The sequence below is a fragment of the Danio rerio genome, chromosome 4 (assembly GCF_052040795.2).
Source record: "Danio rerio strain M-AB ecotype USA chromosome 4, GRCz13ab, whole genome shotgun sequence".
NCBI classification, from domain to species: domain Eukaryota; kingdom Metazoa; phylum Chordata; class Actinopteri; order Cypriniformes; family Danionidae; genus Danio; species Danio rerio.
Genome location: NC_141024.2, coordinates 47,176,156 through 47,201,984, shown reverse-complemented (window position 1 = coordinate 47,201,984; position 25,829 = coordinate 47,176,156). Strand labels below are relative to the sequence as shown.

Genomic DNA, 25,829 nt, shown 5'->3' with positions numbered 1-25,829 from the left:
AGGGTCGGGCCTGGTTAGTACTTGGATGGGAGACCGCCTGGGAATACCAGGTGCTGTAAGCTTTTCGAAGTCCTTCATTTGGCAGCTGATAGACTTCCCCGTGTCACAGCTTCACTGCCATTATTTTTTCTGGCCTTCAAGGGCATTGTTTCTGTCGGTGCTGTGTCGATGCCAGCTGAGCTGCGCTCGTTCCCTGGTGCTGCGCCTGTTTTAAATAGCCAACTCTTGACGGCCTCTATCGCTTACGGCCATACCACCCTGGACACGCCCTCTAGTGTGAGTTAGAGTTGTTGCACTGCAGGAAGTGTGAGGTGGCAGAAGGAAGAGAGAGGCTCTTCCATTTTGGCAGTTTTGTTTTTTATTTTTAGTTTTTGCATTACAAAGTTTACTTAACCCTTAAAGACCTAGAGGTATTTTGTGGGCACCTAATGGGCCTATATTATCATTTTTTTAAAGCAGTTTTATTTTTATTTTAGCAGTCAGCCTCAAGTGTCATATATCACTTTAAACAGGAGAACCTGAAGTTTCAATCTGTATCATTTAAAGGTCCAGTCTAAAATATTTTTTGGTCCAAAAACATATGAACAGACAGAAAATATTCCAGAATTTTCCAGAAACGATTTTTAAAAAAAGTGGCATTTTCTAGTTATTTCAAACAAAACCTTATGAAGTTTGTTTTTCTTTCTTTAGAAATACATGCTATGATGTTTTATACTTCCAAAATAAATTGTGTCTACATCCACAATTCCCTGAGCAAGTTATAGCAATTTATTTCAATGTTATTCCAAGGCGTTTTTTTATGGGGGGAAAAAAATGCATTTATTTACCGACAATGTATTTGCCCAAAAGTTCTGGGAATGAACTAAACAGAAAAAAAATGTTACAAAATAATAGAACAGTGAAGCAAATTTGACTTTTTCCAAATAATATATTTTCAGTTACTATAAACAACACCACTTACAATGAACAAATAAAATAAGAAAATAATAAATAATGTGTCAAAGTCCAAATAAACATGGTTCAAATCCTCAGTAAAAAAATAGATATAAATATTTACTATACTTTAAATAGTTACATAACGAAACTAGATTCAATATGGAACATCCTTAGGTTTTATGTGCCAGCATGGATATGGTTGTATGTGGATATGGATTTGGATATGGTTGTCTGCAATGCAGACAAACAGCTGCACCTTCATTTGCGTCCTTTGAAAACAGCAAGAGCAGCAGTTCGTCTTTGCTGTGTCACTGTTTTGTCATTTTTCTGTGCTGCTGTGCATGCAAAAGTACTTAGTATGAGAATTATTTCATGCAAAACTTTTTTTTTGCATTTTATTTAGCCGCGCATAAATGTATGCCTATCTCTCATTCCGTGTTGTTCAAAAAGCTTGTTGGTCCACAAACAAAAGCGAAACCTATGCTTATTGGTTGTGATATAGCGAGTTTCAACCAATCCGGGCATGGAGGAGGGACAATGCATCAATGTATCATGTCTGGTTTGTCCGGAGACACAGTGACGAGCGTTTCTTTGTCAAATCAGCGTTGTCAAATTTTGATGACGTAACCGAATCAGATCAGCGGATCAAAAGTTATTAAACATTTAAGAGCAATACTTATTTTTAGCCGCGGGCGGCTGTCTCGGTCTTTAAGGGTTAACTGAAAAAACAATTAAAAGATTAATTTTAACTAACCCCAAACAGTAACACTGTTTTGGGGTTAGAAAACAACAACATGGACACAACAGAGAAAGAGAATGGACAGGACACGAATGAAGAAAGGAATGGGGAGCAAGGAAATGCTACAAACATGTTTGAAAGGACTCGAAATGAAGATGCTGGAGAAAACAGCAAGGAGACATGGGCAACAGTTGTTTCAAAGAAAAAAGAAGGGAAAGGATGTGGTCAAGAAAAGAAAGGGGATCTACAATCAAATGCAAGTATTGAAAGTGAAAAGAATATTGAAGGACAAAGGAATGCTTTAAGTCAAAAACAACAGATGCTGAACAAACTAAAGAAGCAAGCAAGGTATCAAAGAGAGTACAAGAAGGAAGCCACACTAACAATGATGGTAAGAGACATTGAAAACGCAACTATAAACAACATAATTAAAGCAGTAGAAGACAAAGTCGGGATTGGCAAACTACTTGGACTGAGAAGAAAAAACAACAATGAATTTGAACTGACAATGGAAAGTGAAAAAGAATGCGAGATATTGTTAAACGGACTGATGATTAATGGAGAAGAATGTGAGATGAAAAAGCTGTGTGCAACAGAAAAAATGGTATCATTTCTGAACTTGCCAAGTTATATACAAGATGATGAGATACAACAGAAACTAAGCAATTGGGGAGTAACTCCGATACTTCCAATAAGAAGAAAATATCATCCGGGAACAATGGTGGCAGATGGAACACGCTTTGTCAGGGTAAAATTTCCCAAAGAAGTGAAATCTTTACCATACAATGTTGGCTTCATGACGGAAGAAGGGATGCAATATTTCAGAGTGATTCATGATAATCAACTGAAAATGTGCAGACTCTGCTCCAGTACAGAGCATGAGAAGAAAGACTGCCCAAATTTCACATGCAGGAGATGTCTTCAGCAGGGGCATTATGTGCGGGACTGCGAAGTTCCGCAGTGCCAGGGCTGCGAGAGGGCATCGACAAGATGTAACTGTGAAAAAGAGGAGGAAATTGAAAGGATGGAAATACAAGAATCACTTGAAAATACGGCAACAGAAAGGAAGGAGGACAAAACAGAAGAAGAAAACAATACAGAAGAGGACAGAAATGAGCAAGAGGATAAAGGAATGGAACTGGGAGAAGGAGCAAACAAGGAAGAAGAAGAACCAAATAATAGACAATTTGCTGAGGAACAAGATGATGAGGACCCTATAGAACTGAACAATGAAGAGAGACAGGAGAAAACAAGGACTGAGGACAATGAAATAAGAGCAATAAATGAGGTAAGAGCAATGGATTTTGAAAGGGGGAATTATGGACTGGAAAAAAAAGAAAAAGGAAAAAAGATAAAAGATTTAAAATCAAGATCTAAAAGTGGCTTAAACATTGAAATGGTCCTACAACGGCAGAAAATAAGAAGAGAAGAGATTAAAGAAAGAATGGAAAGGAAAAAATTTGAAAAAGGAGATGCAAGAAAAATTTGTTTAAGTGACAGTGACTCAGAATGAATGGTGGTTATTGGTTTATCCAATAATTATACTAATGAGTAATGTATGTGTGGTATCATTGAATGTAAGAGGATTGTCCAAATGTGAAAAGTTTGAAAGATTAACGTGTTTGACAAAAAAGTGTGATATATTATGTTTACAAGAGACAAAGTGGGAAAATGAGATTAAAAATGAAATGAGAAAATTATGGAATGGTGAAATATTTAGTAATGGAAATATAGAAAAGAATAGAGGAGTAGCAATTTTAATAAAAAGAGGGATTTTTGAGAAAGTAGAATTAGACTATAAAGACACAAATGGAAGAATAATAATTGTAAAAGTTCTGTATGGTGGGAAAAGTTTTAGAGTATGCAACATACATGCACCAAATGAGGAAAAGGACAAATATAACTTTTATAAGGAAATAGATAAGCTAATAGAAAAGAATGAAAACATATATATTTTAGGAGATTTTAATATTGCCATGCAAAGAATAGATATAGATGACTCAATGAATTTTAGAACAGACAGAGGGAGGAATGAACTACAAAATTTAATGAGAAAATGTGATTTGGTAGACGTATGGAGAGAGCGAAATGGTATGAAAAGAGAGTATTCAAGAAGAGAAATTGCAAATAGGATTTTAAAGCAAAGTAGAATTGACTTGTTTTTATGTAAAAAAATGAAGTACAATATGTTAACACAATTTTATATAAAACCTATAGTGAAAGTGATCATGATTTTTTATGGATAACAATGAATTTTAATGAGATTGAAAAAGGACCAGGAGTGTGGATACTCAACACTGAGCTGTTAAAAATAGAAAGTTATAAAATGGATATAGAAACAGGTTTATGGTGGGATAATCTGAAAAATAGAATAAAAGAATACTCAATAAATATATCAGAAAAAATACAAAAGGCAAAAAAATTCAAAGAAAATAAAATTAGAAAAGAATGGAATGAAGAAATGAGTAAAGTAAATGGGATAAATGTTGACAAAATAATTGAATTACAGGAAAAGCTGAAGAAAATTGAAGAAGAAAAGTGTAAAGGAGTAATAATTGGAAGCAGAGCTAAAAACATTGTAGAAGGAGAAAGAAGTACAAAATACTTTTATGAATTAGAAAAAATAAGACAGAGAGCAGCTATAATAAAATGTATAAAAACCCAAGATGGGAAAACTGTAGAGGACAAAGAGGGAATTTTAAATGAAACTAGACGATTTTATAAGGAATTATTTACAGAAAATGGAGTTAATTTAAATGATGAACATTTTTTATTAGGAAAAATAACAGCAAAATTAAATAAAGAAGACAAGGAAATGTGTGAGAGTGAGATAACAGATTTAGAAATAGAAACAGCTATTGATCAGTCGAGAAATGGGAAAAGTCCAGGAATAGATGGACTACCAGTTGAGTTTTATAAAGTTTTTAAAAATGTTTTAATTCCTATTTTAAATGAAATATACAGTGATATTTATGAAAAATGGGGAGTTAACTAATAGTATGAAGAAGGGAATGGTGAAAATGATTTATAAAAGAAATGGAGACAAAGGAGACTTAAAAAATTATCGACCCTTAAGCATGCTGAACACAGACTATAAAGTTTTAGCAAAGGTTTTAGCTAATAGATTGAAAGTAGTTGTACCTAACATAATCAAAACAAATTAAGCATATGCAGTTCTAAAAAGAGACATAACTGATGTCATAAACAATATAAGAGATGTAATATGGTATATGAGAGAGGAAAAAGAAACAGGATATATAATCAGTGTCGATTTAGAAAAAGCTTTTGATAGAGTGGAACACAAATATATGATGGATGTAATGGAGAGATTTGGTTTTGGAGAAAGATACTTACAATGGATAAAATGTTTATATGCAGATATAACAAGCTGTATAAAAGTAAATGGTTTTTTAACTAAAGATTTTAAAATAACAAGATCAATAAGACAAGGATGTCCAATGTCAGCACTATTATACACACTTGTATCTGAAACATTGGGATTAGCAATTGATAATGAAACACAAATACGAGGATTATGTATAAAAGGAACAGAGTTAGAACACAAAATATTTCAGTATGCTGATGATACTACTTTAATAGTAAAAGATATTAAAAGTATTGAAAAAGTAGAGGAAATTTTAAACAGATATTGTAATGGAACAGGAGCCAAAATTAATAAGGAAAAAACTAAATACATGAGAATGGGAAAAATAAATGTTTTACCAGAAAAAATAAAATTTAAAGAGGAGAAAGTTAATATGAAAATTTTAGGTATAAGGGTTGGTAAAAATGAAAATGAAACAAGGAATTTAATGTGGGAGGAAGTTTTAAAGGGAATGGAGAAAAGATTACATTTCTGGAAATTAAGAGGTTTGTTTTTAAAGGGGAAAGTTTTAGTTTTAAATTCCTTATTTTTATCAAAAATGTGGTATGTTTTAGGTACAGTGAGTTTGCCAATGAGTGTGTATAAAAAGATAAAAGCTATTGTTTTAGATTTCTTATGGGATGGAAAACCTTCCAAAATAGCGTATGACACCATAATTGGTAAAGTTGAAGAAGGAGGCTTAGGTTTAATTGATCCACTAATCAGAATGAAAAGCATAAGAATTAAAACTGTAAATAAATATTGGAAAGAAGAAAAACATGTATGGAAAGATGTGATGAGGTATTTTTTAAATAAATGTGGGGAAATGCAAGAATATATATTATGGATGAAGCCCAAAGAGAATATGATGAATAAAGTTCCAGAATTCTATAAAGAGGTTATCAAAGCATGGGGAGATTTTAGAAAGCATATTGATTGTTCATTTAGTAAAGAAGAGATTTTAAAGCAACCGCTGTTTTTAAATGAATACATTAAAGAAGGGAATAATACTATTTTTTATAAGAAATGGTTTAATGCAGGAATAAAGCAAATTAAAGATATTTTATATGAAGTGATACCTGGTTATGTACAGGCGCACGTAATAAAAGATGCAATAATAGAAAACTATGAAAACGAAACTAAAAGAGTTATTGAAAAGCAGCTTAACAACTTGAAAAAAAATATACCAAAAGAATGGAAAGAAATTATAGAAAATAAATTTGAAATGCACAGCGATGAAGGAAGGGTGATAAACTTTAAAGAAAATCAATATGCTTTTAAAGATGGTATACTGAAAATGTTTTATTCTTGTTTACGTAAAGATGTTTTTGTTACACCCAAAGCAGAAAAGTACTGGAAAAGATTATATCCCAATATTGAAAAGAAGGAAATATGGCAAAACGTAAGAGCTTGGTGGAAAAGTCCCGTTTTAGAGAATTTTGATTACATTTTAAGACAAAACTGTTTATTAAGTGAAATGAGATTGTGTAAAATAGGTTTGGCAAATGATGCAAGATGTAAAGTTTGTAATGAAGAAGATGAAGGTTTACTACATTTGTTTTTTAAATGCAAAGAGTTAAAATGTTTTATTGGAAAAATTAAGGAAATGCTAAATGAAATGGGGATTGAAAATGAAGTTGTTGATGAGGAATGGGAAACATTATTTTTATTTGGTTGTAAAACAGAAGGTAAAAACACAAGGTTCATAAACTTCTTTTTAACAGTTGCAAGAAATGTGATATGGAATAGAAGGAATATTGTTAAACAAAAGAATGGCAAATTGTCTGTGTGTAAATTGTTTCAAAGAAAAATGTCTGAACTGCTTAATACTCTTTTCTATTACTGTAACATAAATGACAAGATTGATGTATTTGAAAAAGACTTTTTAAACGGGAATACATATGTTCAAATGGCTTTATATAATGTAAATGTATTATTACCTGAATGTAACTGTTTTTAATTTTTGATATAAAAAAAAAAAAAAAAGAAATGCCCGATCTCATCTGAACTCGGAAGTAAAGCAGGGTCGGGCCTGGTTAGTACTTGCATGGGAGACCGCCTGGGAATACCAGGTGCTGTAAGCTTTTCGAAGTGCTTCATTTGGCAGCTGATTTAAATAGCCAACGCTTGACAGCCTCTTTCGCTTACGGCCTTACCACCCTGGAAATGCCCGATCTCATCTGAACTCGGAAGTAAAGCAGGGTCGGGCCTGGTTAGTACTTGGATGGGAGACCGCCTGGGAATACCAGGTGCTGTAAGCTTTTCGAAGTGCTTCATTTGGCAGCTGCTTTAAATAGCCAACGCTTGACAGCCTCTTTCGCTTACGGCCATACCACCCTGGAAATGCCCGATCTCATCTGAACTCGGAAGTAAAGCAGGGTCGGGCCTGGTTAGTACTTGGATGGGAGACCGCCTGGGAATACCAGGTGCTGTAAGCTTTTCGAAGTGCTTCATTTGGCAGCTGCTTTAAATAGCCAACGCTTGACAGCCACTTTCGCTTACGGCCATACCACCCTGGAAATGCCCGATCTCATCTGAACTCGGAAGTAAAGCAGGGTCGGGCCTGGTTAGTACTTGGATGGGAGACCGCCTGGGAATACCAGGTGCTGTAAGCTTTTCGAAGGGCTTCATTTGGCAGCTGATTTAAATAGCCAACGCTTGACAGCCTCTTTCGCTTACGGCCACACCACCCTGGAAATGCCCGATCTCATCTGAACTCGGAAGTAAAGCAGGGTCGGGCCTGGTTAGTACTTGGATGGGAGACCGCCTGGGAATACCAGGTGCTGTAAGCTTTTCGAAGGGCTTCATTTGGCAGCTGATTTAAATAGCCAACGCTTGACAGCCTCTTTCGCTTACGGCCACACCACCCTGGAAATGCCCGATCTCATCTGAACTCGGAAGTAAAGCAGGGTCGGGCCTGGTTAGTACTTGGATGGGAGACCGCCTGGGAATACCAGGTGCTGTAAGCTTTTCGAAGGGCTTCATTTGGCAGCTGATTTAAATAGCCAACGCTTGACAGCCTCTTTCGCTTACGGCCACACCACCCTGGAAATGCCCGATCTCATCTGAACTCGGAAGTAAAGCAGGGTCGGGCCTGGTTAGTACTTGGATGGGAGACCGCCTGGGAATACCAGGTGCTGTAAGCTTTTCGAAGGGCTTCATTATGCAGCTGATTTAAATAGCCAACGCTTGACAGCCTCTTTCGCTTACGGTCACACCACCCTGGAAATGCCCGATCTCATCTGAACTCGGAAGTAAAGCAGGGTCGGGCCTGGTTAGTACTTGGATGGGAGACCGCCTGGGAATACCAGGTGCTGTAAGCTTTTCGAAGGGCTTCATTTGGCAGCTGATTTAAATAGCCAACGCTTGACAGCCTCTTTCGCTTACGGCCACACCACCCTGGAAATGCCCGATCTCATCTGAACTCGGAAGTAAAGCAGGGTCGGGCCTGGTTAGTACTTGGATGGGAGACCGCCTGGGAATACCAGGTGCTGTAAGCTTTTCGAAGTGCTTCATTTGGCAGCTGATTTAAATAGCCAACGCTTGACAGCCTCTTTCGCTTACGGCCACACCACCCTGGAAATGCCCGATCTCATCTGAACTCGGAAGTAAAGCAGGGTCGGGCCTGGTTAGTACTTGGATGGGAGACCGCCTGGGAATACCAGGTGCTGTAAGCTTTTCGAAGTGCTTCATTTGGCAGCTGATTTAAATAGCCAACGCTTGACAGCCTCTTTCGCTTACGGCCATACCACCCTGGAAATGCCCGATCTCATCTGAACTCGGAAGTAAAGCAGGGTCGGGCCTGGTTAGTACTTGGATGGGAGACCGCCTGGGAATACCAGGTGCTGTAAGCTTTTCGAAGTGCTTCATTTGGCAGCTGATTTAAATAGCCAACGCTTGACAGCCTCTTTCGCTTACGGCCATACCACCCTGGAAATGCCCGATCTCATCTGAACTCGGAAGTAAAGCAGGGTCGGGCCTGGTTAGTACTTGGATGGGAGACCGCCTGGGAATACCAGGTGCTGTAAGCTTTTCGAAGTGCTTCATTTGGCAGCTGCTTTAAATAGCCAACGCTTGACAGCCTCTTTCGCTTACGGCCATACCACCCTGGAAATGCCTGAGGCGCTATTGAGCAAGGAAGGAAGTGTGAAGATTGGTAGAAGAAGTAGTGTGAGAACACTTTTTGTTTTGAAAGCTTTTTATTCTTTCTAGTTTTTTGGATTGTTTTTTCTTTAAGATGACCAAAAGAGGATCAAGAAGGTTTTTAGTTGGAGTTTATCACTCCCCACTCAGCATTTTTGCTGTTTGGGGAATATTTATTTTTGTTTGTCTACTGGACTGCTAAAGACAACGGCTAAACAGCATTAAGATGGAAAAACAAAGAGGTGAGCAGATTGTAAGCATGGATGGAGATGATGGCCAAGGAAGACGTGTTTTTCAGAAAAAGCTAACAGTATTGGTTGAAATTGTGGGAGAAGATAAAATTACAATGATGGAGCTTTTGAAGAAAGTGAGAGAAGATTGTGGTGTTGTAATTGGCTGCAGATATAAGAACCCAAAAGAGTATGAATTAACTATGAATGAAGAGGAAGGGAAAGAAAAAATACTGGATGGGCTGAAGATAAAAAACAGCCGGATAATGGTAAAGGAAATAAACAACAATGAGATGGTGGTCTCTTTTCTGAATCTGCCAACATACATTGAAGATGAGGAAATAATTGGAAAACTAACTGAATGGGGAGTGAAAGCAGCTTCACCTGTCAAAAGGAGAATGTGGCCAGGAACGGATATTGCAGATGGAACACGATTTCTAAAAGTTAAGTTCACAGATACTGTGAAATCGCTACCATACTCAACAAAGTTTGAGACGCTGACAGGAACAGAACATTTTAGGGTCATACATGACAGACAGGTGAAAGTCTGCAGAGTCTGTATCCAACCAGGACACATTGTAAGAGACTGCCCTAACTTTAAGTGTTATAAATGTGGCATTCAGGGTCATTATGTGCGCGAATGTGACAAAGGAAAATGCAAGTTGTGTAAGATGGTCACTGCAATGTGTGTATGCAGAATTCCAGAGGAAGAAATCATGGGAAGCTCTCTGGATCTATATGAAAGTGTGGAGGAGGCAATAACAGGAAAGGAAAAAGATGAAGAAGATGAACAGAATGAAGAAGATATAATGGTAGAACGAAGGGCTGGAGAAGAAGTACAAGAGCCGATGGATGACTCACAAGATGCCATGGGAAAATTCCCACAGAAGCAAGTGGTTCAAGAGGAAGAGGAATTATTAATTGAAGGAGGAGGGAATGGTAAGAAAGGAGGTCAAGAAAAAGCGAACCAAGATGGGAAGGAGCACAAGGAAAATCAAAGGGGAAGAGACTTCATGACAAGAATTTTAGAGACACCACTGATACAACTGGAGGAGGAAATGGACTTGAGTGCCGGAAATATCAAGATGCTGAAAAGGAAAATGAAAGGCACTGAAGAAGAGACTACAAAAAAGTAAGATCTGAAGACAGTTTCAAATGTGGGTTCTCCTCTTTTTTATACTATATGCAATGTGTGACTTGCTGAAAATTGCCTGTTTGAACTGCAATGGACTAAGAGAAATGGAAAAGTTTGAGAGGGTGATTAGAAAGTTCAAAACAGATGTAATTTGTTTGCAAGAAACACATTGGTCAAATGATAAAATGAGTGATATAAAAAAAGTTTGGGGAGAAGAGATTTATGTAAATCATGGAAGTCAGAGAGCATGCGGTGTGGCGATTTTGCTTAAAAAGGGAGGAATACATAATGTAAAGCAAATACATAACGATGGTAATGGTAGATTGTTGGGAATAGACTTCATGTATTACAATGAATCCTTTAGATTGCTTAATTTATATGCTCCTAACATAGAAACTGAAAGAAAAGAGGTTTTTAAAACAATGAAACCACTGTGCACAGGCAACTGCATAGTAGTTGGAGATTTTAATGTTTGGTGCACAAGGCTTGATGTGTCAAAAAGTATTAATTTTAAATCAGATGCATCCAGAAGATACTTAAATGAATTAATGCAAAGTGAGAACATGGTGGATGCCTGGAGGGAGGAGAACCCATTCAAGAGGGAATTCTCAAGAAGGCAAATAGTATTAGGGGTTTTAAAACAAAGTCGTATAGACTTATGTTTAGTAAAAAGGGAAATATTGCAGTATGTGAAAAATGTAAGTTATAAGTTTATTGAAATAGGAGATCATGCTGCTATGATGGTAAAGATGAGTTTAAATTTAGAATCAAGGGGTGGGGGGATGTGGTGCCTAAATGCAAGTTTATTAAAAGAAGAGGCATATAGGGAGAGCATTGAAAGATGTATAAGGTATGAAATGGAAAATCCATTATTTGAAAATAATGTATGCGAGTGGTGGGAGGATTTGAAAGAGAAAATAAAAATAAGAAGTATACGATATTCCAAACAGAGGAACTTTAAGAGAAAAATGGAGATGGAAAACATGAGAAATAATTTAGAGAAAGAAGCAGAGAAAATAGAAAACAACCCTGAGTACACAAAAGAAAACTTTCTGAGGATAAAAGGGGTATTGGAGATGTATGAAACAGAAAAATGTGAAGGTGCAAAAGTGAGAAGCAGGGCAAAGTATGCACTTGAAGGGGAGAGGTGTACAAAATACTTTCTAAATTTGGAAAAGGGAAAGCAGAGGAAAAATTACATTACAGAACTTAAAAATGAAAATGGTGAAAAGATAACAGATTATGTAAAAATATTGGAAACAGTACAATTATTTTATGAAAGACTTTTTTAGAAAGAGAATACAAAACAGGAATATGTGGACAAAGTTTTAAATACTGTAAACGTTAAGTTAAGTGATGAAGAAAGGGAGACATGTGAAGGAGATATAAACATAGAAGAAATAAAACAAGCAATAAAAGAAACAAAAGTGAATAAAAGTCCAGGGTCAGATGGGTTAACGCATGAGTTTTATAAAACTTTTGAAGAGATATTAACACCGATACTGATGAAATTATTTAAACATATGGAAGAAAGAAGAGAGATACCAGAATCAACAGGTTTGGGAGTAATCACCATACTTTACAAGAATAAAGGCAGTCCGCTAGATTTGGAAAATTATAGACCTTTAAGTCTTTTAAACACAGATTATAAGATTCTAACAAAAATTTTAGCTAATAGAATAAAAAGAGTAGTGCGAAGCATAATATCACCTAATCAAGCTTATGGCATACCAGGGAGGGACATCACTGACACAATATGCACAATTAGAGATGTTGTGAGCAGCATGGACAAAGATGGAGAAGGAGGATTAATGCTATGCATTGACCTAAATAAAGCATTTGACAGGGTAGAACACAATTTCATGGAACAAGCAATGAGAAGATATGGGTTTGGAGAGAAGATTTTAAATTGGATAAAGCTGTTGTATAAAAATGCAAAAAGTTGTGTAAAAGTGAATGGAGTTTTAACAAACACCTTTCCATTGGAAAGATCAGTGAGGCAGGGATGTCCGTTGTCAGCGATGCTATACTCAATATCTATAGAATCGCTGGCAACACTAGTAAAGCAAGATAAGGAAATAAGAGGAATTCAAATACCATATGGTGGTGTGAGTTTAATTCATCAGTACGCAGATGATACAACGTTCACAGTAAGGGACATGAGAAGTATAAAACGAATAATGAATCATATAGAAGTATATGGGAAAGCATCAGGAGCTAAAATCAATATAGAAAAATCTGAAATAATGAGTATAGGTGGGGTGGGGTTGAGTGGGTGTGATATACCTTTCAAAGTTGCAAAAGAACAAACAGTGATTCTTGGAGTTAATATAGGAGTGAATACAAAAGAAGCAACAAATGCCACATGGACGGGTATCTTAAATAAAATTAAAAAAGTTTTAGGATACTGGAAATTAAGAGAATTAAGACTAAAGGGCAAAATCACAGTTGTGAATTCATTGCTTCTAACTAAATGTAACTATATTTTAGGTGCAGTTGACTTACCGGTGTGGGTTTTAAATGAGATAAAAGAGGTTCTGAATAATTTCATATGGGGAGGGAAAGGAGTCAAAATATCCAACAAAACATTAATAGCAGACTACAAAGAAGGAGGTTTAAAGCTGATTGATCTTAATATTAAAAAGAAAGCATTAAGAGTGAAAATAATGAAAAAACTCCTATATGGTAATGAGAAATTTGGGTGGAAAGGTTTTATGAGAGAATATTTGAGTAAAAGTAGTGGATGTGGAGAAGAAGGGGTTTTCATGTCTTTAAAGAAACCAATGTATGAAAACATACCTGTATTTTATCAAGAAGTATGCAGTGCTTGGTCTGAATTTGTAATGGAAGTGGGATATGAGTGTGAAAATATAAATCAAATACATAAGCAGCCAGTATTTCTGAATCCAAAGATACAGATGAGAGGGAGGATGTTTTATAATAGACTGTATATGAAAGCTGGAATAAGACAAGTAAAAGACATGGTATATGAATTTGTCAAAGGTTTTTTACCAAACAGAGCTATTTATGACTCTGTGGTGGAGTGGGATGATGAAATAAAAAAATCACAAGTAGACTCTGTTTGTGAAAACATCAGAGTTAGCTTACCAAAGAGATGGGTTGAAATGATTGAGAGAGAAAGTGCCAAACCAGGAAATTGGGGAATGCCAGAAATGTTTATTGTCAAAAATGGTAAAAAGATATGTTTATCTGATGTAATAACAAAAACTATATATGGAATATTTGTGGAAAAGGAAATCAAACTGCCTGCATCTGAAAATGTATGGCCAAAATTGTTCCCAAATTTAAATGTTAAAACAATTTGGAAAAATTTAAATGTGAAATATAACAGCTTAGACTGTGAAAATTTGGATTTTAAGTTACGGCATAATAGAATATACACAAAGGTTGTGATTCATCAAATAAACAGAAATGTAAACAGGGAGTGTGATGTATGTAAGTCTGATCCAGAGACCCTGATGCACATTTTCTTTGAATGTAGGGAGCTGGGATTTTTTCATGAAAAACTGAAACAACTGATAAAAGACAATGGGGGAAAAAATGCACAAGGAAATGAATGGAAACAACTGTTCTTATTTGGAGAAAATACAAATTGCAAAGAAAAAAATGTAAATTTATGTAATTTTTTTCTGAGTCATGCAAGGTATGCAATATGGGCAAGGAGGAATATGGCATATTTTGAAGCAAAAATAATAGACGTGAATGTCATGTTTAAAAGTGTAGTTAGAAAGAATGTGTATTTAATGTGGAAATATCTAAGAAAAGATGTTTTTGAGGAAGCTTTTATTCATGAAAATGAGCTTATAACGGTAGACCACAAAAAGGGATTGATGCTTAATTTTTAAGTTGATTGGAAAAAATAAGATGTCTGATATGCTAGATATAAGTGAATGTGAAATGTCATGTTTATGATGATTTGGTATCAATGCATAATGTACAGATTAATCTTTGTATATGATTTATGAACTGTTTACATATGATATATTTTATTTTTAAGCTTTTTTAATAAAAAAAAAAAAAAAAAGGAAATGCCCGATCTCATCTGAACTCGGAAGTAAAGCAGGGTCGGGCCTGGTTAGTACTTGGATGGGAGACCGCCTGGGAATACCAGGTGCTGTAAGCTTTTCGAAGTCCTTCATTTGGCAGCTGATACACCTCCCCATGTCACAGCTTCGCTGCCATTATTTTTTCTCGCCTTCAAGGGCATTGTTTCTGTCGTTGCTGTGTCGATGCCAGCTGAGCTCCCTGGTGCTGCGCCTGTTTTAAATAGCCAACTCTTGACAGCCTCTCTCGCTTACGGCCATACCACCCTGTGCATGTGTGATAGTGGTACATTCCAGGAAGTGTTTGGCTGCAGTTGGTGAGAGAGGCTCACCAGATTTTCTTTGTTTATTTTTGTTTTTGTCTTAAATACATTTTTGTTAAACTTTTTTTGTTTGTTTAGTTTGTCCTCCCAGCAGCGTGAGCTGTTCGGGAGGAGTGTTTTTTATTTAGTTTTTTTTTTGCAATGGACGGATCTACGGTGACAGACCTGGCAATGGCGGACGGAGTTGAGAAGGCAAATGACAATGGACTGGACAGACGACAACGAAAAACAAACCAATCGGAGAAGGAAGCAAGGAAAAGGATTTATCTAAAAGAAGCAACTGTAACAGTGGACATAGGACAAGCAACAGAGGTGAGAGCAATGGATGTAATAAAAGCAGTGACGGAGAGGATTGGGGATGGAAAGATTTTGGCCGTAAGACCAAAACACAACAAGGAATATGAAGTAACACTTGAAAGAGAGGAAGATGCTGATGAGTTAACGGACGAATTGACTATTAAAGGGATAAACTGTGCAGTTAAGAGGCTACAAAACCGTGATTATGTTGTCTCCTTCATGCATCTGCCTGTCTATGTTGCTGATAAAGATATTTTAGACAAATTGGATCATTGGGGAGTTTGTCCCATTTCAAAAATTAAAAGAAGGTTTTATCCGGGCACAAATATTGAAGATGGGACGAGGTTTGTGAAAACCAGATTCCCCAAAGAAGTGGCGTCCCTCCCGTACAGCACAAGAATAGAGACAGCAGAAGGTCCACAATACTTTAGGGTGATGCACAGTCATCAGGTGAAAACGTGCAGGCTGTGCATGAGCCCAGATCATGTGGTAAAAGACTGTCCTGATTTTAGGTGCTACAAGTGCGAGGAAAGGGGGCACTTCGCAAAGTTTTGCACTGCTGTGAAGTGCCCGGATTGTAATAAGGTTTTAAATAAATGTGAATGTTGGATGGGGGAAGAGGAGGAGGAGGTAGAGCAGCAGGTAGGCAGGCAGATGTATGAAGGAGACAATATCCAGTCAGAGGACAAAACAACAACACAAGAAAAAAGAACAGAATCTGAAAGTGAAAAACTACAAGAGAATGAGACTAATGGAATAGACAGAGTCACGGAACAGGAAGGGACAACATGGACACAAATGGATATGACTGACAGTTTAAAGAGTGTTTTGGAAGCAGCAGAATTGAGAGATTCGAATAATAAAGACTTAAATCAAGGACAACAGGAAGACACATTTTGGACACAAATGGACATGACAGACAGTTTTCAAAAGGCATTGGACACAGAGGAGACAAAAGGCCAAAGTATTGACGAGCAAGCCGATTTAGAGGGACATTTACAAAACGATGGAAACAAAGAGACACAGGGGAAATCAGCAAAAAGAAGAAGATCGTTAAAGATAAAGCCTAATTTAGAGATTGCAAGAAAAAAACTGCTAAAAGATGAAGAAATAGAATGCGCAACTAAGTATGAGTTGCTAAAAGGGCTTGGAAGATATGGACTGAGATGATGTTTTTTATGAATGTTTTTATGTCTTTTATGAATGTTTTTATATTTTTTATGGTTTTAGGAATTGTGTCTTTTAATGCAAGAGGGCTTTTAGACATCAGGAAATTTGAAAAAGTGAAAGAAATGTGTAAACGAGAAGATGTGATTTTACTACAAGAGACAAACTGGAGGGAAGAATGTATGAACGAAATAAGAAAAAGGTGGAGTGGGGAAATGTTATACAATAATGGGGATGGGAGACTAGGGAGAGGAGTTGCAATTTTATTAAAAGAAAACAGTGGGGTTTTATGTAAAACAATCTATAATGACAAAGAGGGGAAGTGTATGATATGTGAAATGGAGTATGAAAAGAAAAAAGTAATTATGGTGAATGTTCACGCCCCAACAGAGGAGAACAAAAAGAAAGAGTATTTTAATGTACTTAGAGATTATTTGAAGAAACACGAAAGAGTTATTATCATGGGTGATTTTAACACTGTTTTTAGTAAATTAGAAATGGCTGAGGGAATGGTTTTTAAAACGGATAAGGGGAGAAAAGAACTAAAAATATTGATGGAGGAAATTAATTTAATTGATGTGTGGAGAGAAAGGAATGAACAGACAAAAGAGTACTCAAGAAGACAGATAGTGGGGAATTTTTTTTGTCAAACAAGAATAGATTTTATTTTATGCACAAGAAATGTTGAAGGGTTTATAAACAAGATTAAATATGAAGAAACAAGTCTGAGTGACCATAAGCCACTTTTTATGAATCTAGACTGGAGTAATGTGAAAAGAGGGCCAGGGGTATGGGTTTTAAACACAGCGGTTTTAAAGAATGAAGACTATGTTTTAAGTGTAAAGGAAATTATTCAAAAGGAAAAAGGGAATGAAATTTATAATGAAGACAAAAGAATGTGGTGGGAGAATGTGAAGTATTTAGTTAAAAAGTTTACGATAAAATATTGTAGACAATTACAAAATTGTAAAAAATATAAGGAAAAGGAGCTGAAAGAAAAACTAGAAAACGAATTGAAAAATGAGAATGGAAAAAAATATACAAAAGATAAAAGAACTGCAAGAAAGATTGAAAGAAATGGAGGAGGAGAAATTTGAAGGTGCAAGATTAAGAAGCAAAGCAAAATTTACAGTAGAGGGGGAAAAGTGCACTAAATTTTTCTTTGATCTAGAGAAGAGAAGAGGGAAGTTAGAAATGATTAGAGAAATAAGGAGCAAAAATGGGAACATAGTAGAACAACATGAGGAGATTTTGGAAGAAATAAGATCATATTATGAGAAATTGTTTTGCACAGAGGGAATAAAAGAAAAAGAAAAAGGGGAATTACTAAATCTAATAAAATCAAGAGTAGAAGAAGGGGAAAAAAGAGAATGTGACGAGGAGATAAGAGAAGAAGAAATAAAAAGAGCAATTAGTGGATTGAACAAAAAGAAAAGTCCAGGAATAGATGGGTTGGGTAGTGAATTTTATATTGTTTTTAAAGATATTTTATCTAGTATTTTAAAGGAAGTATATGATGAAATTTGAGAAATCATTAAATGTTACGGTTTAATTAAGTTGTCCGGGGAAAATAAACGTAACACTTATAATATTAAATTATTTCTGAGTAGATGGATGGAAAATACACCAGGACACCAAAATTTACATTCAATTCATTTATTCCTTTTATGAGGAGAAGAAAAATGAAGCCAACAAAAGAGAGGCTTACATGTGTGCGCTTTGTACAATGTATATATAATAATAATAAGAAGAAGAAGAAGAAGAAGAAAAAAAGAAGAAATACAATCAAAAGTTATAGGGGAAAAAGGAACTAGAGTGGCGCCAAAGCAAAGAACTAAACAAAACCAAAAGCCACCTAAACTAGAACACAAGATCCCCCTCTAAACTTACTAATAAAAATCAAAATGTGAAAAAGAAACTGAAATCTTCAGCGTTTGCGAAGCAACACCTAAACTCCCTGAAATAATAAGCAAAAATACAAAATGTGGCGCTCACCCACTTACCTAGTGTTTCTGAACATTGAAGTTACCTACGGGCAAAATGTATGTGAAGTGGCTTAGTAAACTATTCCCTTTTCCCCAAAAAGGAATGATAAACTCTTTAACCATGACTTAATTTACATTGATGTAGTTATTCAGAAACACAGAACAGAGCATACATTATGAACAGCAGCAAGGGAACACAAACCAACACGCACACACATAGCACTCTGAAAAACAAGGCGGGCTGGTCGAATTTAAAGTCCGTGGAACGAAATCCAATTGGTCCACGAGGAAACGCCCTAATGAGGAGTGACAGGCTCGGGATCCAATCAGCAGGTACCTAGTAGAGAAAAAGTAGCGGAACAAAAGGTGATAGGGCGAGACAAAGAGCGAATGACAGTCGAGGAGATGCGAAGAGAGCGAAGGGAGATAAGCAAAACAGAGAGGGAGAAGGCACTAAAATACAAACTCCCACGGACCGTAACAATCATCCTCCAGCCCTGGGCTACCTCTCGTAAGCAGGGTAAGAGAGGAGTTTGAGCTCAGGTAGATCTTGATGAACTCCCCCGACTTGTTTCTGTTCTAATGACAGATATCCAGATGGCTATAGGGAGATATATGGCTTCTAAGAGCTTGACTACGGTGCCAATTTAGAATGTTCAGTTTACTTAGGTTACGTGTTTTTGGGCTGTGGAAGGAAACTGGGGAAAACCCATGTGAGCATGGGGAGAATAAGCAAACTCTCCACAAATATCAACCAGTTCAGTGAGGGCTCTTCTTGCTGTGACATTCTTGCTGTGAGGCAACAATACTAATCACTGGGCTGCTGTATTGCCCATTCTAGAAAGGAGGAGGAGTAGGGGTGGGAGGGGAATTCTTCAAGATAAAGATAACTAAGGTTAGAAACTCTGGTTATTAATAGTGAGTTAGGAATCGTCTGATTGGTGAATCATGTGTTGGTTAATGTGGAACCAGCCGTGGACAATAATAAGCATGTGATCCTCTCGAAAGTAGTTTATAAATAAACCTCACGTCAATGAACAGCCAAACTACATGAAAAGGCTGCTGTTATGAATATACTCATGTTTGTGTGGACAAGGCCTTAATTTTGAGGACTCTGCTCTCCATTGTGAAGCTCCATGTGATTGCTGAGGCTTCTTTTATGTTTAAAGCCCTTTCCACACTCAATGCATATAAAACGCTCTCCTGAGTGAGTCTTCATGTGGTTCTTTATGGAGTATTTGTGTGTGAGACTCTTTCCACACAGATCACATGTGAACACTATGGTTCCAGTGTGACCATTCATGTGGTTCCTGAGGTTAGCATTATATGTGAAGCTCTTTCCACACTGCGCACATGCAAACGGCTTCTCTCCGGTGTGAACTATCATGTGGTGTTTGAGTGTGCTTTTATATGGGAAACTTTTACCACACTCTGTGCATGTGTAAGGTTTCTCTCCAGTGTGAATCCTCATGTGGAGGTCAAGATTTTGTTTTTTAACAAAACTTTTACCACACTGTGTGCAAACAAAAGTTCTTCCTCCATTGTGAGTTCTCATGTGGACTTCAAGGTTGCTATTTTGACTATAACTTTTTCCACACTGAGGGCAAGAGTAAGGCTTCTCCCCAGTGTGAATTCTCATGTGCACTGTTAAGTTTCCTGTAGTTTGAAAGCTTTTCCCACACTGTTGGCATGTGTATGGCCTCTCTCCAGTGTGAATTCGCATGTGCACTGTTAAGTTTCCTGTTTTATGGAAGCTTTTCCCACACTGTTGGCATGTGTACGGCCTTTCTCCAGTGTGAATTCTCATGTGCACTGTTAGGTTTCTTGTATTATAGAAGCTCTTTCCACACTGTTTGCAAGTATAAGCTTTCTCCCTAGTGTGATCTCTTATGTGAACATCAAGCTTTGGCTTCTGACTGAAACTTTTTCCACACTGTTTACAGCTGAAATTACACCTAAGTTTGGATTTCCGAGGTCTTCCACATGACAAAGTCTTTTTCGTCAGTGTGGGTTTTTCATCAGTCGTCATGTCTTGCTGTATCTCTTCCATTTCATTCTGTTGATGAGTCTTTTCTTTCAGCAACATCAGGTCTTAAAAAAAAAAAAGAAGAAGTTAACTTTAGTATGAAGACTCAAAGCGATAAGCATGAAATGGATGTTTCACCCACAAATATAAATGACCATACCATTTACTCTCTCATTTGCTTTTAAACAATTCCTTTCTTCTGGAACACAAAGAAAGCTAACATTTGTTTTCACAATATCTTCTTTTGTGTTCAACAGAATGAACAAACCCCATAAAGGTTAAAAACCACAAGAGGTACAGTAAATGGTGAGGCTATTTTCATTTCTGTTTCATAAATATCTTTAAAGGGTTCCTATTATGAACCTTTATTATTATTATTATTTTTTTTTTTAAAGAAAAACTTATTAATATTATTTTTTTTATTTTTTTGAAAATAAGTCTTTGGTGTTCCCAGAATGTGTCTGAGGTTTTGGCTCAAAATCAGATCATATTTCTTTGAGAATATTTAATTTTGGTGGTCTGGAGGAAAACCAAGCTCTTTTTGCGCCTGTGGCTTTAAATGCAACTGATCAAATGCACTCGCTCTGGATTACTCGTGTTAAGTTCCCTCATGTGTATCTTCCACATGATTTAAACATTTTAAACTTGCTTGGAAAACCCGATTGGAGCAAATCCTGCATGTTCATAGCAAGTGCGCATAATTTACTCTTCTATTTGTGAGTTTGGATTATTGTATATAACTTATGCAAATATTTCCTAGTACTGAGTTGAAGCTGGTTTAAAACATATGCTGGATAAGTTGGTAGTTCATTCAGCTGTGGCGACCCTTGATGAATAAAGAGACTAAGCCAAAGAAGCTTAGCTGAAGACCTGCGTCGTGACATTTTATATACCTGCCAAGATGCAGAAATGCCATCTCAAAAGGTTACCTGCTGTTTGTCCAATCAGGGACAGTGGCATCTTAAATATACAAATAATAATGTTAACCCAGGGTTTGCCAATGTGAAACGTCTGTTAATGAAAACCCAGGATTATTTTATAACCCCTAGGGGCTTAAATTGGTTCTATAACAGTAAGTAGTTGCCATGGTAGCACACAACATAATCAATGCATCTGTGCTCAACCTTCAGGGTTTCATGACAGTAACGTGCACAAGCAAGTTATCTGGATTATTTTGACTGAACTCAGATTAGTTACATCAAATGATTTTCGAATTTCTGTTATGGAACCAATTTAAGTGTGGACGATTAGTTCGGCTCACTGAAGCCAGGTTTTCAACTTTAATCTCCACTTTTCTAAACCACTTTCATGAAACAGCCCCTGATCTCACATGCTATTGTTTTAGTGCTTCAGTTGCCTATTGGAGAAATGACCAGGAATAACGGTAAAAAAAGGGTCACACTACTTGCTCTACAAACAAGTGTATTCATGTTTATTCATACAAAGAAAAATAATAAAATAATAAAATATGACTTTGCAACATCAAGCAGCATTAGGCATGGGCAGTATAAGATTCTGACGTATGATAACCTTGAATAAAAATATCATGCTTTCACAGTATTGTGATTACTGCTCTAAAATATATTCTTTTAAATGTCTAGGTATAAAACAAACACTTTTTTTCCCCTTTAAGCACAAAATATTTTCTTTCGAGAAATATTTATTTATTATATTTTGGAGCAGTAATCATGTCAGGCTAAATCATTCAAATGAATCATTGACATCTGTTGTTTTCATTAGTTTCAAAAACAGATTGCTTTACGATTTGAAATGACATCTTTAGATATCTTTTCTGCTGGAGATACTATCTTAAAATGTAAAAAAAAAAAAAAAAAAAAAAACACTTGCATCCAGTTGAAGACAGAATTCAGAAGGGGCTAATAATTCTGTCCTTAAAATGGTGTTTAAAAAAACTGAAAATTTCCTTACTCTGTTAAAAACAATTTGGCAAATATTTAAAAAAGAAAAAAAAATCAATGGGGGTGTGGGCTAATAATTCTGACTTAAATTTTGGCGGTTTTAAAACCTTGACTTTTCCAAACCAGGCTACACCATGAAAGGAGTTATCATCCCTTGCGTAAGCAGCATAACAATGATTTTAGGATCTAAAAATTATTTCTTTAAAAAAAGTGTCAAACGCAAAAATTCAATGGCTGCGCCTGCTGGTACACAAAGAATATGGTCAATACTGACGAACTTCACACTCAAATGTTTGCATATCATCAGCATGCTGTAATCCATTTCTTAAGCAGAAAAAGTCATTTTTAGACTAGTTTGTTGGCCAGTTGTAGTCAGTGCAATGCTAAACGTTTTAGTTCCACTATAATTTGTTCCTTTTGTCTCACGTCGTCCCACAACAACATAAATATAGTTTAGAATACTGTACAATGTTTTAAAATAATTATTTTAGTATTTATTTAATTCCGCATATTTAAAATTGGGGGCATCCATGACACACTTTTTACACAATAGCTGGTAATTAAGTATTAAGAGTATAATAATGATGTAATTCTAACTCAGATACTTTCAGTGAGAACTAGTAACATCTACTAAAATCCAAGTTTAACCCAGAAAGAAGTTGAGAAAAAAGGGAATTGTGATCAATGTGACATATGCAAATGAAAAATACTAAGCCAACACTATCACTGTAATAGCAGATATCTTCTTAGGAATATTGTAGGTCAAATATCGTCAGCTCAGTTAAACTTTTTTTATATAGCGCCAGTGCTCAAGGATGCTTAGAAGAACAAGAAAAGCAAAATGAACAAAACAATTAAAATGTCCTGTTTAAAATAAATAAACAGAAACAAAATAACTTCTATTTAACACTTGCTTCAAAAGTTTCTTTATATGAAAGTAATAACAAAAAGAAATCAAAGTAAGTCTGAGCAAGAAACAATTGCCACAAATGACCTGATTAAAACTAGTATTCCATTTCTTATAGTGATGTATTGTTAGAATGGAATGACATTATGCTATTTAATAAATTAAACCTTCGGTAATACAATTATTACACACTTTTCTGTTACTTTTTAAAATCTTTATATTGTCAGCTCAGTTAAACCTTTTATTAATTTATTGTTTTTATTTATTTTATATAGCGCCAGTGCTCATGTATGCTTTACAAACAGTAAAAGAGCAAGAAAAGCAATAACATTAAGAAGATAGAGAAAATGGAAAACTAATAACACATAAAAGAATGACAAAAGACACGAGAACAAGTGACGAAAGAAACTGATTCCTGTCTTTCAATGAGTGCTTATGTGCATTTAGGAGAACTAGGCAGCACACTCAGGGCTGCAAGAATGGATTTAATTTAGTATTCTTATTATTAAAATATATCTGAATGAGGATCAGATTTGGTGTTTGAGAAAGAAAATCAACCTGTTTGTTCCTGCAGATCTTCCTGCTTGACTGTGAATGTTTCTTCAATCTTCACATCTTCACTCTCCTCTTTAATAAACGCCATCTTTATAACAGTGTGGAGATCAGTCGCTTCAGCAGGAAATTTTCCTCTGCTTTTGGACAATTTATCCTGTTTAAAATGAATAAAACAAAAAAAAAAAGTCCTGTTTAAAATTAATAAAACAATGAACAGAAACAAAATAACTTCTCTTTAACACTTTCTTTATATGAAAGTAATTAACAAAAAATCAGGTAAAATAGTAAGTCTGAGCAAGAAACAATAGCCACAAATGACCTGATTAAAACTAGTACTCAATTTCTCATATACAGTGATGTTTACTTTGAACAGAATGACATTATGCCTATTTAATAAATTTAACCTTCATTAAAACACTTATTACACACTTTACTGTAACTTTATTCAAACTTTATTCAGGTATGTTCTTAATTGTTTTGTTTGTTTGTTTTTTTATTTTATTGTCCGCTTACAGCAATGTGTAGAACTTTTTTTTTGCACAAGACAAATTTCCTCTTGTGGACAAATAAAGTTTATCCTATCTTTATTCAAATAATAGTCCTCATCACTGTGATTAAGATAGAACAACGTTGTATAAAAGGTTAAAATAATATTGTTAACAGCAGGTACATCATTTATCGTTGAATGAAAAACCTGAAACTTTAATCAATCAGTTTTTTATCTGTGCAAAAGCTTTGACACAAACCTTTCTCCAGTTGAATCACAGTGCGGTAGCGGCACAGTCTTATGACATCACACACCACACCAAAATAAAAGTCTTTTTTGTTTTGCTTAGTCATGACTTATTGATACATTTCTCACACCTTTTCTTTTCGATTTTACCTCATAACATTCTGGCTTTTCTATGAAATGTCACACTCTATTGGTGCATGTAAATATGCTGCTTTTACATCCATGTCATGAACAATCAGATTTTCTTTGCTTTAACACTCTTACACTAGTCATGTTAGCAGTTGGAGAAAAGACTTATCATAGTTCTCTTTGGCAACATACATTGTTTTTGCAAAAACCCATTTACCCACTAGACCTTTGCCTTCAGGTAGGTTGGTGAGAGCAAAAGTTGCATTCTTTTAACAATTGCATTTCTTCATCCATAGCTTTAACCTATTCACTTGCATTTACTGATGTAACCACGTCTTTGTATCTTTGTGGTACATTACAAACAAGTAAATAACAATAATCTATGTTGATCACATCACCTTCAAAACCACAAGCATAATCGCTTAAATAAGCTCGCAGGATTCTAACTTCTGGTTTATCTTCCACCGGTTTGTCTAAAATGAGCTCTTCCTTGGCACTTTGTGGGCTCAACTCTGGGTCTAATTTCACAGACACTCCAGGACTTCCTGATCTCAAAATCCTCCTCTACAACTGGAATCTTTGATTCAGAATTTTTATCAGATACAAACTGAACAAGTCTGTGTTTCTGTACTTTTTTCATGTATGCTGGACTAAATACAACGTTGAACAGTGCATCCACGCATGTATAGATTTTACATTTTATAATGTTAGCATTCAGATATTATTTGAGTGTAAATTCAGCATGTGCAACTTACGTTTCCAGTCCTCAATGAAGAAGTGGGATGAAAAAATGGCCTCAGTGGGCTTTTCTTTGTAGGTATTTGGTAATAATCGCAATGTAGAAGTCAACAATCGTAGTTTGTCCTCAAAAGTTGTTCTCTTTTAGCTAAATAAGCTAATGAAGCCTCTGTTAGGAACCTGGAATATATAGGTACAACCCTGCTGAGCTACTGGATCTGGAATGTGATTGGATAAGACTCAATTGGCCCCCATTAATGCTGGCATAAAGATGCAAATGAGCAGTGGAGAGCAGTGAAGACTCAAGACACATTACAGTGGGGGATGGGAAGTTCAGCAGCTTTACAAACCAGTTTTACAGAGACATAATGATGTATTGGGAAAATAAGTTGAATTTAGCCATCATCATTTGTTTTGTTGCTGTTGCTTTATAGGACTA

At 35.8% G+C, this 25,829-nt stretch overlaps 1 protein-coding gene and 11 non-coding genes across 16 annotated transcripts in view; 11 read left to right on the top strand and 1 right to left on the bottom strand.

Annotated features, from left to right (window-relative positions):
- The window catches only part of LOC103910762 (uncharacterized), a 70,314-nt gene extending 44,762 nt beyond the window's left edge, over window positions 1-25,552 (bottom strand). For 2 of the 5 annotated variants that reach the window (XM_088650342.1, XM_088650343.1), the window contains exons 1-2: window positions 24,537-24,563; window positions 23,794-23,944 (exon numbers count right to left, since the gene is read on the bottom strand). In XM_088650342.1, coding sequence (XP_088506468.1) covers window positions 23,794-23,878 — 85 coding nt within the window. In that variant the 5' untranslated portion in view covers window positions 23,879-23,944; window positions 24,537-24,563. Of the gene's footprint in view, window positions 1-18,038; window positions 20,475-23,793; window positions 23,945-24,536; window positions 24,564-25,407 lie in introns of those variants that run through there. The other 3 variants (XM_087249131.1, XM_087249132.2, XM_088650341.1) reach the window with 3 other exon arrangements.
- On the top strand, window positions 7,182-7,300 carry LOC137493630 (5S ribosomal RNA). The gene has a single exon (XR_015488935.1). It is a non-coding gene; the product is annotated as a 5S ribosomal RNA (ribosomal RNA).
- On the top strand, window positions 7,359-7,477 carry LOC137493600 (5S ribosomal RNA). Its single transcript, XR_015486593.1, has one exon. It is a non-coding gene; the product is annotated as a 5S ribosomal RNA (ribosomal RNA).
- LOC137492135 (5S ribosomal RNA) lies at window positions 7,536-7,654 on the top strand. The gene has a single exon (XR_015486592.1). It is a non-coding gene; the product is annotated as a 5S ribosomal RNA (ribosomal RNA).
- On the top strand, window positions 7,713-7,831 carry LOC137493629 (5S ribosomal RNA). Its single transcript, XR_015488910.1, has one exon. It is a non-coding gene; the product is annotated as a 5S ribosomal RNA (ribosomal RNA).
- LOC137492134 (5S ribosomal RNA) lies at window positions 7,890-8,008 on the top strand. The gene has a single exon (XR_015488908.1). It is a non-coding gene; the product is annotated as a 5S ribosomal RNA (ribosomal RNA).
- Window positions 8,067-8,185, top strand: LOC137493599 (5S ribosomal RNA). Its single transcript, XR_015488907.1, has one exon. It is a non-coding gene; the product is annotated as a 5S ribosomal RNA (ribosomal RNA).
- LOC137493598 (5S ribosomal RNA) lies at window positions 8,244-8,362 on the top strand. Its single transcript, XR_015489092.1, has one exon. It is a non-coding gene; the product is annotated as a 5S ribosomal RNA (ribosomal RNA).
- Window positions 8,421-8,539, top strand: LOC137493597 (5S ribosomal RNA). Its single transcript, XR_015488906.1, has one exon. It is a non-coding gene; the product is annotated as a 5S ribosomal RNA (ribosomal RNA).
- Window positions 8,598-8,716, top strand: LOC137493596 (5S ribosomal RNA). Its single transcript, XR_015488905.1, has one exon. It is a non-coding gene; the product is annotated as a 5S ribosomal RNA (ribosomal RNA).
- LOC137492133 (5S ribosomal RNA) lies at window positions 8,775-8,893 on the top strand. Its single transcript, XR_015486591.1, has one exon. It is a non-coding gene; the product is annotated as a 5S ribosomal RNA (ribosomal RNA).
- Window positions 8,952-9,070, top strand: LOC137492132 (5S ribosomal RNA). Its single transcript, XR_015486590.1, has one exon. It is a non-coding gene; the product is annotated as a 5S ribosomal RNA (ribosomal RNA).
- Window positions 25,553-25,829: the final 277 nt, after the last annotated feature.